Raw genomic sequence first — 13,130 nt, forward strand, 5'->3', positions numbered from 1 at the left:
AGTGTGAGAGGAAGCAGCTGCCACTCCATCATCACTTGAGGAATATAAATCCCTTGAGCCCATTTCTTGAAACCAAAATAAAAAAGCAGCCGCTATGGTTGACTTGCAGCACTGTCACTGTGCTGGTTTCAGAGAGAGATGCCTGTCACTCTGTAGACACTATTATGTACTTATCATTAAATGTGTTTTGGAGTTTGTACATCTTTTGCTGTGGATCAGAAACATCTGACTGTGAACTGATGATAAAAAACACAGTTCCAGCTAAAATCCCCCTCTCCGTCTCTCTCCTCTTTAAAGTGCAATGTGTTACTCAGCAAAATGAGCTGCTGAGGTGATTGTTTGGGATTAAAAGCTGCTGGGAAATGGAAATTTAGAAGAGAGGAGCACATGTGCAAACGAGATCTCTACTGCAGTTGAAGATAACACAAGGTGGAAAGTGTCAAGGTCTCTTTATTCAAGAGCTGAACCTACTGTCAGTACAGTTTTGAGGTGCTGACACTTGGATTTTTTTCCTTTTCTTTTCACAGGATAGAAGATTTAAACGTTTCAAGCTTTGACTTTGAAAGTGTTTCTCACTCAAAGTTAAAAGTTTATATTGCAGTTTGACATATTTAAACTAGGGCTGTCAATCGATTAAAATATTTAATCGCGATTAATCGCATGATGATCATAGTTAATCGCGATTAATCACAAATTAATCGCATATTTTTCATCGGTACATTAAATTGATTTTTTCAAATTGTAATACTTTTTTCAACATGAGAATAGACAAATGCTTGCTTTGTGCAAAAACAGGTTTATTTATTTCTACAATGAGAAATACTCAGTTCAAGTAACTAACATATGCAAACTGCATAGTAATGTTTATTACACAGTAGTGTGTTGAACTTCACACTCGATCCATTTAACAGAAAAGAATGCCCCTCAATGCACTGCATAGCAATTTGCATCAAATTCAAAACAAACAGGGTGATGCACAAAATAATTTAAAAAATAAAGTGTGCATGAGTGTTATAGAACATGTAAACAACTGTTATGTTATATTCAGCAGAGGCTGAACAACCCAACCTCCATCTCCTCTTTTAACAGACCAAATAAACTTAACTAAACATCAGCCTCCATTTCTTCTCTTTTTTACCAGACCAAATGAATGTCAAGTTATTTCTTTCCACTGAGCCAGTTGTTCAAACAGACAAGCCTGTTGACATTTTCAGAAGCCAGGGAGGCTCTCTTCTTATTCACAATATGCCCGGACAGTGAAAACAGCCTCTCGCATGGCACGGAGGTGGCAGGTGTTGCCAAGTACTTGCGTGCAAGGCGGGCCATCATGCTGTGTGCCCCTTCATGGTTGGACCACCACTGCTGCGGACAATCCTCCATGTCAATAGTGGGCTCCGCCTTGTAGCGCTCCACACAGCTCTCAAGGCAGTCCTCTTCTTCATCAGATGAAGACCCTGGAGCAAGCAGGAGAGCTAATCTTTTCTTAGGTGGCCCAGGTGCCACTGGTTGTTGTTGCTGTGCAGGCTTCTCCTTCCTGAGTAAGGCAGTGATCAAACGCCACACCTCAGCCCTGTCAGGTTTGCTCAGACACTTTAGGTCCTTAAGCTGGGTCATCCTCAGAGGCTTGCATGACTCGTGACAGATGGCATAAGGCTGGCAGCACTACTGAACAGGATACAAACTTCTCTCCTCCGAGAAGTTCTGTTATGTACCTGCAATAATAGGGGAAAGACAGTGTTAAGAACTTGTTACATTCACCCACAGAAGGGCTAAAGACCCCCCCCCCCTTCTTTACACAGACACACAGACACACACACACACACACACACACACACTCTCTCTCTCAGCTCTCTTACTCTCTCTCACACACACACACACACACACACACACACACACACACACACACACACACACTCTGTCTCTTTCTCTCACTCACACACACACACCTAGAAACAATTATTGCATCAATGGGAGTATCAGACAGTAACTCACCTGCAGGGTTCCAGCACTGCCTCTAACTTCTGCAGTTTATCCAGCTCAGCTGCTGTTGGCATGGTGACCTTGGTTGCATGGAGGGCCAGGGCATCTCTCAGTGGTTCTTGATTTCTCAGAATACGCCTGATCATCTCCAGGGTGCTGTTCCATCTGGTTGAAACATCTGGTGTAAGCACCTCTTTAGTTTTTCCCCTCGCAACTTGTTGCTGCTCAAGCTCCGCTGAATTTGGCGCACTGTGCTTGAAATGGCCGACTACCTTTCTGCATTTTGCCAGTGCATTATCAAATGGGCTGTGTTGTAGAGAAACGGTGATAGCTCGCTGGAGAAGATGTGCTGTGCAGGGCATGTGCTCAAACGGGAGCTCCTTAGACGCCGCGATCATGTTCCGTGCACTGTCGGTGGTCAGCGTGCTGACTTTCTCTGTGATGTTCCACTCTCTCGCTATGTGCATGAAATGCTCCGCGCACGTACTGGCGAAGTGCCTCTCCTCTGTTTTCATAACAGTTAGAGCTCGCGACTGAAGTCTCCACTCGTCATCAAAATAATGCGCCGTGACGCCGAGATAACTATGATTACTCAGTGAGGTCCAGTAGTCTCCGGTCAGCGCCACTGTGCCTGTCTGCCCCAACGCCGCCGCCACCTTGGCTCTCTCGTCCTCATACAGCTCGTGGATATTCTTGACCGTAGTGGCTTGACTAGGCAGTTCGTATGTCCAGTCCTTGGATGCAATGCGGATTATTTCTCGCAGACCGTCGTCCTCCACAATACTTATCGGCCTGCACGCTGTAGCCACCCATTTAGCGACTGCTTTTGTAAGTTTGCGGCTTGTAGAGTCGTCCACCTGTTTCCCTTTCAAATTATCCAGCGTGGTTTGCTTCATGCGAGGAGGGGGCGCCGGCGTCTCTGCATCCGCTGTGTGCTTGGCCGACAAGTGGTATTTGAGACTTGACGTACTCCGGTGGTAGGTAAATTCACGGTGACAATAAATACAAATGACTTTTGTCCTGTCACGAGAGCCATCTGGCAAGACTTTGTAGCTGAATTTGCCATTCAAAATACTATAACTTTCCATTACTGCTCACGGGGATGTAGTCTGTTGGCGGCATCAACCTCGGCGCATTGCTTCCTGGTTTTCCAAGCTACGGAATGGCCCGAGGTTCAAATGGCCCGAGGTTCAAATGTCACTGCGTTAATCGCGCGTTAAAAAAAATAGTGCCGTTAAAGGCATGCTGCGTTAACGCGTTAATAACGCGTTAACTTTGACAGCCTTAATTTAAACTGTTAAAAATTACCTGTCAAAGTATTAATTCAAACCTATCTCAGTGTCAATACCTGTGTACATCTGATTTACATACTTTTTCCTCGTCAGTCTATAACAAGTTTGTCTGTAAAAACCATTCAGTATTCATTCATTTTCCATACCGCTTATCCTGCACTAGGGTCACGGGTAAGCTGGAGTCTATCTCAGCTGACTTGGGGCGAGAGGAGGGGTAACCATTCAATATATTATGTAAATCACATGGGTTTAGCCAATAAACAACTGTTTAATTTAAGACAAAATCATATAGTTCTTATAGAGAATGGACATTTTCAAGAGTCCCTAAACCAGAAATACCCACCCAGTGAAATACATTTCTTGAGTGGAAACTTAACTTAATGAAATGAAGCTTCTGCAGTCTGAAGTGTCAGATAAATTCTAATACTAAGAATTATACAGCTTGGCAGAGCTTCTCTCAACCACACAGCTCACAGTGCTGCAGAGTATTCATGATGAGCTGATCAAGTGAATGTGAGTCATCTGAGTTAATTAGTTTACTTCAAGTAAAATAGCTACTTCAAGATTTAAAGGTATACATTTCCATTTTATTTTAATGACATTCATTTTTTTAAAGTCAAAAGTTGACTAACTTGGGGCGGTGTTTAGCTCAGTTGGTAGAGCACCCGCCCCATGTGTTGAGGCTATAGTCCTCACTGCCTCCCATTTCCTGTCTCTCTCAACTGTCCTATCAAATAAAGGCATGAAAAGCCTTAAAATATACTTATGAAGTATACTAAAAAAAGTTAACCAATCGCTGGATAATTGTAAAACCAAGCACATTTATCCACATATGAATTTGACATGAATTTGACATGAATGTATGTTTCCCAAACTCCAAAGACAGTTTGCACAACATCCGACCTGTGTGGGCTATACAACACGTTTTGTTCTTTTCAGGCTAAATACATACATTTAACACATTTAATTTAACATTTAAAGCAGAAGTAAGCGATCCGGTGGTTTTGGCTAACTTCCTGTCAGCCGATGGAGTTAGCAGTCCCCGCCCTCGTCCCTACGTCACCACATTCACGCGCATCCCTTGGCTGCACACACAGAGAGGACCGCCCCTTTATGCCGTTCTCTCTCCTCATTGGATAAAGGTTGTAGGATACAAGGAAAGTTTTCTCCTCAGCTTACAGCAGAGCAGAGTGACTGACAGACCCGTGTTTCTGACCAAACACTCTATGTAAGTGATTGCTGTCGGAAGATAGAACTATTTAAGACTTATATTAACACAAATATTCCGCTTACTTCTGCTTTAACTTCTATTACAACAACCTCTACTAAGACCAAAACAATGGATGTTAACTGCTAAATGTTCAACTGCTTTTACATTGTTTGTCAAAACAGAAAACCTCATGTTCGAGACCAAACCTGAAGGCTAAAGTTAGAGTGAACAGCAGTTCATATTGTGGATTGGAAAAAATGTACGTATGTCCTGTATTTGTTTTTTCATTGTTTTTGAAAAACAGCTGATTGAAGTTGTGAAAATCAATGAGCAGCTGTTTCCATAGGAAACACACTCAGGTCTTGAGGCTCTTTGAATCACATAACGTCTTTGGGCAGATCTTGTGTGAAAAATAAAAACAATATAAATATGGAAATGGATGAGAACCTGTGGCCCAATGCAGTTTTCCTGTTAAAAGATTATGTGTGTTAATGTTTTAGTAGATTTGGTGTGTCAGTGTATTCTTGTATTTTGAAAATGCGTGCCTGTGTTTAGTTTACAATATGTGATTTTGAGCATGAAATAAACTGTTTTGGCAATTGTGTGCTTTACGTGTGTTGTGCGTTAACAGTTTTGATAAAGCATTAAAAGTATTGACAGAACTGGTCATAGCGATCGTGAAAAACTGTAAAAGCAAAACAACAACCCGCCCCAGCTCCACTAGAGGGCAACAGTAAGCCAAAAGTTACACATTTTATAACCAAGACCATTCTAAAAATCTAAAACTGGAACCACAACACAAATAGCCTTGTTAGTAAAACACAATTGAATTGCATCTTGTGATCCGTACAGTCACTTGGACACCAGTCAAACAGCTTGTTGGTGTGTCGGCCTGCATGTTTGACCTTTGACCTGTCCAACTCAGAGGTCCTCCAGCTGGTGTAAACAAAGTGAGCTGAAGAGTTGCTGATGTGAAATAATACAGACTTAGCTTCTTCCCTATCTGCGTGCATGCCGTTATCTCGCTGCTCCCTGGGCCGCGGCTCAGAATAGCATCCTAAACGTGTGAATGGATTTGCTTACTGGCATCAGCGGGGGCCGACTTCGCACACTTCGAGGGCCCTGCACAATTTTCTGATTGTCTCGGCTGTGAGTCAGAGGTGTTAGCGACCTCTGGACAGACAAGGACGATCGCAATCACAGATAGCGGCAAAGCTTTTAAATCCTGCTGGATTGATCAAGGAACACAGTGAGACATAAAGTACACTCATCCAGATGAGAAGCTGAGGTGATGCAGGCCGGCAGCTCAGGGGGACTTTGAGGATAAGCTGGCCTGTGATAGTTCAGGGCATCAGATTATCATGTAAAACTATTTCAGGGGGATAAAACCAACATTAAGGAAATGAAAAACACTGCCATGTCAAATTATCTCTAAAACAAATTCACTGGATTCTGTCTTGTACCTAGAGCTTGACTTGATTTGAAGAGACAGCTGCTCATCCACCAACAGTTGATCCTCCACTCAGTCCACAGCACTCAGATTACCATCTATTACACTAAAACCCCACTTCCGTCTAGTTTTTCCTTCACTCTGAAACTTTTCAAGAGCCCTCGCTGTCCTCTGCATCAAAGTGTATGACTAACTGAAGGCTGCGTCTGTCCGCTTCATTTTTCATGCCTCTTTTCCTTCCCTACTTCTCTGAAGATGATGGACGCTCTTGAAATCTACGGGGACAGCTAGTCATTAGGCTGGAGGTAAAGCCAAACACACTGTGTGACTGTGCTGGGTGGGGGGGGGGGTGGGGGCTGCAGAGGGGCTGTATAGAAGGTTACAGCGGGAAAGTAAGAGGCAGGGGAGTGAGTTTGAGCACTTTTGTCGGCTGACATTACAGAGTCACATTGTAATGCAGCAGATAATAGCCTGCAGGTCAGACTTGGGGGCCTGGGGAGCAGCCGGCACCTGCTGCCATTCATTCAAGGTGACAATAAGCCGATGTCACAGAGTCCTAGTTGTGGCTCTGCAGAGTGCAAAGCCCCTGGGTGTGTGTGTGTGTGTGAGGTTTTATAACAATCTGTGCTGCATCAACACTAAATCTGCTCAAATAAATCAAATAAAAAGAAAAAAAAAACGCACAATAAAGAAAAAGCCCTGTCATAATATGAAAGCGCCTGCTGGCTGTAACATAAACGCCCTGCATCTCAACTGATCACCTCAACAAATCACTCTGCATGACACCTTCCACTAGAAACCAACAAGACCACCACCTCATTCGCAGCAGGAGCGCAGGCTGCCTTTGTTCTGCAGCACACTCGGGACCGTGCATGAAATGTACAGCCCTGTCCAGGCGCCATGTTTTCACCTTGCAGTTGAAAGGCAGAGACAGAGTTTCTGGTTTTAAAAGCAGTCTCCAGCTGGCTCCAAACACCACAGATAGAGGTCGATGCTCTCTATTGCTGCCTCTGCTGAGCAGTCTACCCTTCAAACGTTCAGACAGCCATGAGAACCCCAAGAGACCATCGGTTCCTGTTCTGTATCCAGCTCTCACTGCTGCCCTCCCCACACACACACACACACACACACACACACAGCGTTTAATTCTTACCAGTGTGCTCTCTGCTTCTTCAGTGAGGTGGCAGCTGCCTCTTGCACCCGAGCATCAGGAGGTGGAAAACATCTGAGAGGGAAATGAAAAAAGAGGAAGTCACAAGTTTTTCTATCAAAACAACCTAAAGAGTTTTCAGGAATTAATTGTAGTAGTAACTAAAATGATTCCCATTCATACTGGATTACATCCCTTTTAAACTAAAGGCTGTCATCAGATTGGTAACACACTCACCATACAATAAAATAACTCTTGAGTAAACAAACAGCTTGACAGAGCTCATAAGGTTGAGTGTTTGTTGAAAATGTCACAGGTGCTGGATTTGGATTGTCTTGTGTTTTGGCACATGCTGGAGATATTATACTGTATAATGAAAACACACCTGTTTCCCAAGGCTGAGTACACATTATGACAAATAAACTGACAATTATCAATGAACATGTGGAGTTGCCTTTCTTCCAACACAATTCACTAAATGCCTTCGATTGTAAAAACTGTAAAAAAAAATATATATATATATAAAAAATAAAAAGATTTTGTGCATGTAATGGGGCAGTACAAAAGATAAAATGTTTAATGACTAACCATGATACTTTCTGCTCCACTGTTGGTGACAATATAGATGGAGGCGAGTGGTAGTGTTTCATCTACAGTGTGGGAGAGTGGGTGCTGATTGGACAAGGACAAGTAGCAGTTCAGTCATTTTCAAGAGGATCGCGGGAGCTTCACAGAAGCCTGCCACCTACTCCCACAAACACAGCGGTGAACAGAGAAGCCGCCGTGTGTGCACATAGACACAAGAGGTTGGACTCTGTGGGCAGCTGGTGAAGTACGCTCCACAGTCTCTCCTGGTGCCAGGAAGATGAGAGCCACACGGCAGCAGCTTTGCCCTCACCTGCAGCAGGGAGCCAGTGGGATGTGAGCTCTGTGATAACACTCATTTTCTCCTTGGATGAACTCAGGTCAAACAACTGAAAGTCACATGCTTCAGTCAGAAATAGCTATGGTTTATCCGCCGTCACGGTGTTAAGTCAACACCCCCAAACAGAAGAGCAGTTCATAAATCGGAATTTCATTTCTGTGCGTCACGCACATGTGATACCTGGAGGGGGCTCACAAAGGAAGTGATGAAATCCTTTATGTAAAACAAAAATTGCTGTTCTATCAACCCCTGAGTCAATTGTTTTAAGCTGTCTGATCAAATCCAAGAGTATATTTGTAATCATTCAAAAAGAAAAAAAACGTAATCCTGGTCCAGTGAGAGTGGCATGGGACAAGGTGAAGGTCTGAGTTATTTGGTACATTAGAAGCAACCCTCCTGTAAAACCCAGAGTATTACATAGGCTACTTAATGTCATTAGTTGCAAGTGAATGTGATGAGCGGAGCTACAAGCCTAAATGCCAGGTCAGAGTTCAAACACAAATGAACTGTAAACTTAAGACCATTAGTTGTCCAAACTTTAAATCCCATGTTGTTCAAGACTCTTCCCCTGGTAATTGTGATTAGATTTAAAAACCAGACTGCATCTTAAGATAGACAGGTGGTTAATGAGGGACTGCAAGTTTTTAGCTCGACAAGACATCCATGTTGATGTTTGGGTTTTGCAGTGAGATTTTCAGTGGCAATAAGTCTAGCAGATGCTAAAGTGTGGTTGCATTGTCAAATAAAGCCTGAACCCTGGAGTATTTTTACAAAGTTTAATGCAACATGTCGAACATCACAGCAACTGCATTTAAGAGTGGCACATGCAGTGTACCAACAGTTAAACCCCATTTACTTAATCTCTTGCACCCCGTTCAGCCATCATTTACTAACAGATACATTACTGCCATCTAGTGGAAGGCCAGAGCCATGTCAAGGCAAAAGGACAAGTTTTATTGTATTAATTTATAAACATACAAAAATAGCAGTCATATAACAGTCATATAACACATTAAACATGAGGACAAACAACTTGAACTGGAGTGGGAGGCTCAGTCTCCTGCAGACACAAAAGACCAGTTAGTGCGTCACTCTGATCACTGTCCACATGTTTTAAAGAGAAGTGAGATGGACCCTTACCGTTTCGACGTCTTCAATAATGACCACACCTTTCCCCTGAACCTCAATGTCGCTTTCCGTGTTATTTTGTGAGCAGTACTCTTCACTCTCAGTCTCTACAGAACTGGGCTGAGGAATTAATTTTGAGGAATTCATCAAAATTAGTGACTGAGGTTTCCTCAGAAGCCATTTTGAAAATGAAAGTACACTTTTGAGATTAGACATTGTTCAGTAGCAAACATGTTTCAAAGCAGACTTTGAGACACTCCACTGTTTTATTTCTATAGCAATCCCTGTTCGCATATTAATGTGAGAACAGTTTACATGTTGGGAAATAAAACCAACCTCATAGTCAGGATCCTCCTCAGGGTCTTCATCGTCTGCAAGCTCCTGACTGAGTGCCTCCACCCAGGTCTGATGCTCCTCTTCCTCCTCATCCTCCAACTCATCCTGCTTCCTCTTGCTGCCCTTGCCACAAGGTTTAGTAGGAGAGACTCTGATTTCTTTTGGGGCAACAAGCACATTTACCTCTTCATCACTATACATTTCTGCTTTAATTTTGTAAGGCATGGGTAAAAATTGGCATTATGCCATGGGTGAAGTTCTTTTTAACTGGAACCAATAAGTGACTATGGTCAAGGAAGCGTCACAGACAGTGGCTGAATGTTTTGTACACAGTGGTTTCAGAGGGCCTTGGGTGACAAAACCACCATGGGATTTCCTGTCTCAGAGTGTTTTAGGGGTTAAAGTCGATAACCAAACAAAAAACAAACCAAGAAAATGAGGGGGAGGGGGAGTGCTGCAGAGGCCAAAGGAAAAAAGGTGAAAAAAATGTGTAGAATAGCTCAAGGTGCTCTTCAAGGGAAAATAAGTGACAATAAACTGAGGAAAAAACTGACTGTCTAAGGGGTACAGGAGCTTCCCGAGGCACTCGTGGCTTAGCAGAGATTTAATAAATAAAAAAGGATCCAACGCGTTTCGACGATGTCTTCATCAGGGGTGTGAAGCACAAGGTACACAGGTGGGTGTATTTAACCAATCATGTGACAGTGGATTTTCTTGAAGGGACCACTTCACCCTACACCATTGTAAATACAAAAACACAGAAATACACACACAAACACACACAAACAAACACACCAAATTTGAAACGAGTAGGCCTACCTGGGGAGAGGGAGCGCCCAATGCTGCTGGACACCGGGTAGCCCAGGGCGCTCTGCACCCAGCGGGGCAGGACGGACAGCAGCAGGCGCGTGACCCGGCGCAGGCGCTTGCGGCCGGCGAGGCTGTGGCGCGCGGGGCTGGGGGCCACGGAGCTGGGGAGGGGGGTCTCCCTGGGCTGCTGGAAGCCCATGACCCACCACACCCCGCGGTAAGCACGCACCTGTAACGGGGAGCAGGTGTCAAGTCCAGTGTAAAGCTAAACAGACTCAACAGCAACAGCAGCGTTAGCATTAGCTCATGTGGGCCGACCTACCACGACGCCAAAAGGCCAGAAAAGGCCGCGCAGCACGGAGCGAAGCACGCCGTCTCTCCTCACGACTCTGTCCTGCAGGAGAGGAGAGGACACCGAGTGGGTGAAAACTACCAGACATACGGGCACCCCCCGTGTCAGTACAAGTACAGCCAGTTAGCGAGAGAGGACTGGATGGCTAAAGACACTTAGCTTCCGTTTGGCGCCCAGCCTTACCTCTGTGTTCTGGGCCTGGGCCTGGACCTGGACCTGGGCCTGGGTCTGGGCCTGCTCCGGCTCCAGCTCCATGGCATCTGTGCGGGGCTCACAAGTCATCCTGCTGCGGGTCAAGGGCCTGCGGGACCAGCCGGGCTGTGTGAAGGTGAGAGGCTGAAGGGGGCTACAGTCTACGTGGGCCTCCACCCTGAAAATGTACCCTGAAGTCACTGCCGTTTAGCCAATCAATACAAACCTGCACACCTGAGGCAATCAGCGCGGACCAATGGACAAGTCCCGCCAATTAGCCTGCAACAGGCCAAGGGAGGGGGTCACGTGATGGAGCAAGGCTGTTTACAGAAACCTCAAACCTCTTAGTAATTTATTACAATGTGGATACAAAAAGCAATGTTAACAACTGAATTTTAAAAATAATAACATTATTGCAAATTATTTATTCATATAAAAATAAACACAAGCCTACTTTTTAAAAGGTAGGCTAATCTACCTATGCTTGTTTTTAATGATGCATCTCGATTTATAAGTGAATGTAATGATGATTCACATTAGCTAGTTCTCAATTAAAATAAATTTGCTCCCTATAGCTACTTATTATTGTAGACACTGTGACTGGCACATAGTTCAGGGTTTCTTGCACCAGCATTTGCTCATATTGAATAAAACTGCATGAAATTGTCTCATCTTCTAACATCTATTGACACAAAATACTTTGTGTCAATTCAGTCATTTCAGTGTTGGAAATGTGGTAGCCTATACATTAACCATTACAAATTACATAATAAGGTTTAAATAATTAGTAGCATTTAACAGCTCACTCATGGATCAACAAACGTTGTGGGAGCCAGGGAGATGCTGCTGCTCTGTTTGCTCTTTAGCATATGAAGAGATTTAAGAGAGAGGCCAGGTCATGCTTCCATATTTGACAGGCTCCCTAATTGGTTACAGTTTCCGGCACTGTCTTCCGTCACATTTACGTATCTGTTGATGCATTTGGTGGTGGGTGAAATGTGAGTAGAGGTGTATAAAAGCTTCCTGTCATCCCTCCTCTTGCCAATCTACAGACAAAGCCTGTGTAGAAGACATTCAGACATGTATAAGAGCACAGTCACACGGACGTTCAGCATTGGAGCTATTTGCAGTGGAACTGAAGCTTCAGATGATTTCTCCACAGCACGGAGGCACAGCAGCGCAGGGATCCGTGCACTCTTGTGGGCTACCAGCAGTGCAAAGTCCTTTGGTTGTTCTCTGGGATCGGACTCCCAGACAAGCCGGGAGAACATTTATCCAAATATCCTAACACCCAACAGCATCCCACAGTTCACCATACCAAGTCTGTCTGTGCAGAATAGCTTAAGATCGCTTGACAAGGACACAGAGGAAGACGATGCAGAGTTAGAAGAAGGCTCCTCGAGCTCAAGGACGCAGCAAGAGTCGTCCGTATCAGTCTCTCCATCCTGCTCCCCTTCATCCTCAGGCTTCAGTTTGGTTCTGTCAGAGCGCAGAGCTGAGCGGAGTGTCTCAGACCCTTTAACGCAGAGGAGGTCTTACCTCCAAAGGGAGCAGTCCTACCCCTGCTCCTACACAGAGGCCCAGAACTGCCTGGACCCTGCCAGCAGAGCTGCCCTCTCCCTGCCACACTTGACCAAAGTCACCACCCCTTATGGCTTCATCACCTTGAGCCAGAGCCCTCAGATGGCAAGCGAGGAGGCGCTTCTCTGCCAAGCCGGGCTACGCCGCTTAACCAAGGACGAGGAGACTGCAAGTTGTCTCAGGAGAGCTCCAGGGACGAGGAGAGGGGACATCCAAATCAACTCCTCCCACCAGTCTGGAGCCAAGAAGAGACTGTCCAGAGTCTCGACTGAGTCACAGAATAAAGAAACACTAGTAAAGGCCCAGATAAAAGCTTCTGCCTCCACCACCAAAGAAACAGTGTCAACTGCCTCTGCATCCAGACACCAGGATGGAAAGATTAAACGCCGCTTCTACGAGGTTATAAGGAAACATTTCACCTCCTGCCATTAGGAGTGACATCATGGCACTGGATTGACTGGGTGTGAATTATGCATTTATTCATCTGAAAAGGAGATGACTGCCATGAATGCTCTCATGAAACACATGTCAGTAGACACAATTGTCAATATGACAAAACTGTAGAAACTCATGAAAAATATACCAGTTGTCACATCAAAAAATAAAACATCAACAGACTGTCACAATGTTGTGTGTGTATTTATGTGCATTATGTCACTCTTCCTCTTCCTCTTCCTCGTCTACCAAAAGCAGTTTGCTCGGCACAAAACTCAAACTCTTGTGT

The 13,130-nt window shown here is 44.6% G+C and overlaps 1 protein-coding gene and 1 pseudogene across 1 annotated transcript; both read right to left on the bottom strand.

Annotated features, from left to right (window-relative positions):
* Positions 1 to 647: 647 nt before the first annotated feature.
* Positions 648 to 2,069, bottom strand: LOC146988559 (uncharacterized; annotated as a pseudogene).
* Positions 2,070 to 8,919: 6,850 nt separating this feature from the next.
* On the bottom strand, positions 8,920 to 10,930 carry org (oogenesis-related gene). The gene is made up of 6 exons (XM_085774081.1): positions 10,850 to 10,930; positions 10,604 to 10,675; positions 10,291 to 10,510; positions 9,472 to 9,629; positions 9,148 to 9,255; positions 8,920 to 9,067 (listed from the first exon to the last, which is right to left on the bottom strand). The coding sequence occupies exons 1-6, from the start codon at positions 10,913 to 10,915 to the stop codon at positions 9,020 to 9,022; spliced, it is 672 nt and encodes a 223-aa protein (XP_085630207.1). The 5' UTR covers positions 10,916 to 10,930; the 3' UTR covers positions 8,920 to 9,019.
* Between the last annotated feature and the right edge of the window lie 2,200 nt (positions 10,931 to 13,130).

The sequence above is a fragment of the Trachurus japonicus genome, chromosome 4 (genome assembly GCF_045865225.1).
Source record: "Trachurus japonicus isolate A0001 chromosome 4, Traja_1.0".
Taxonomy (NCBI): Eukaryota; Metazoa; Chordata; class Actinopteri; order Carangiformes; family Carangidae; genus Trachurus; species Trachurus japonicus.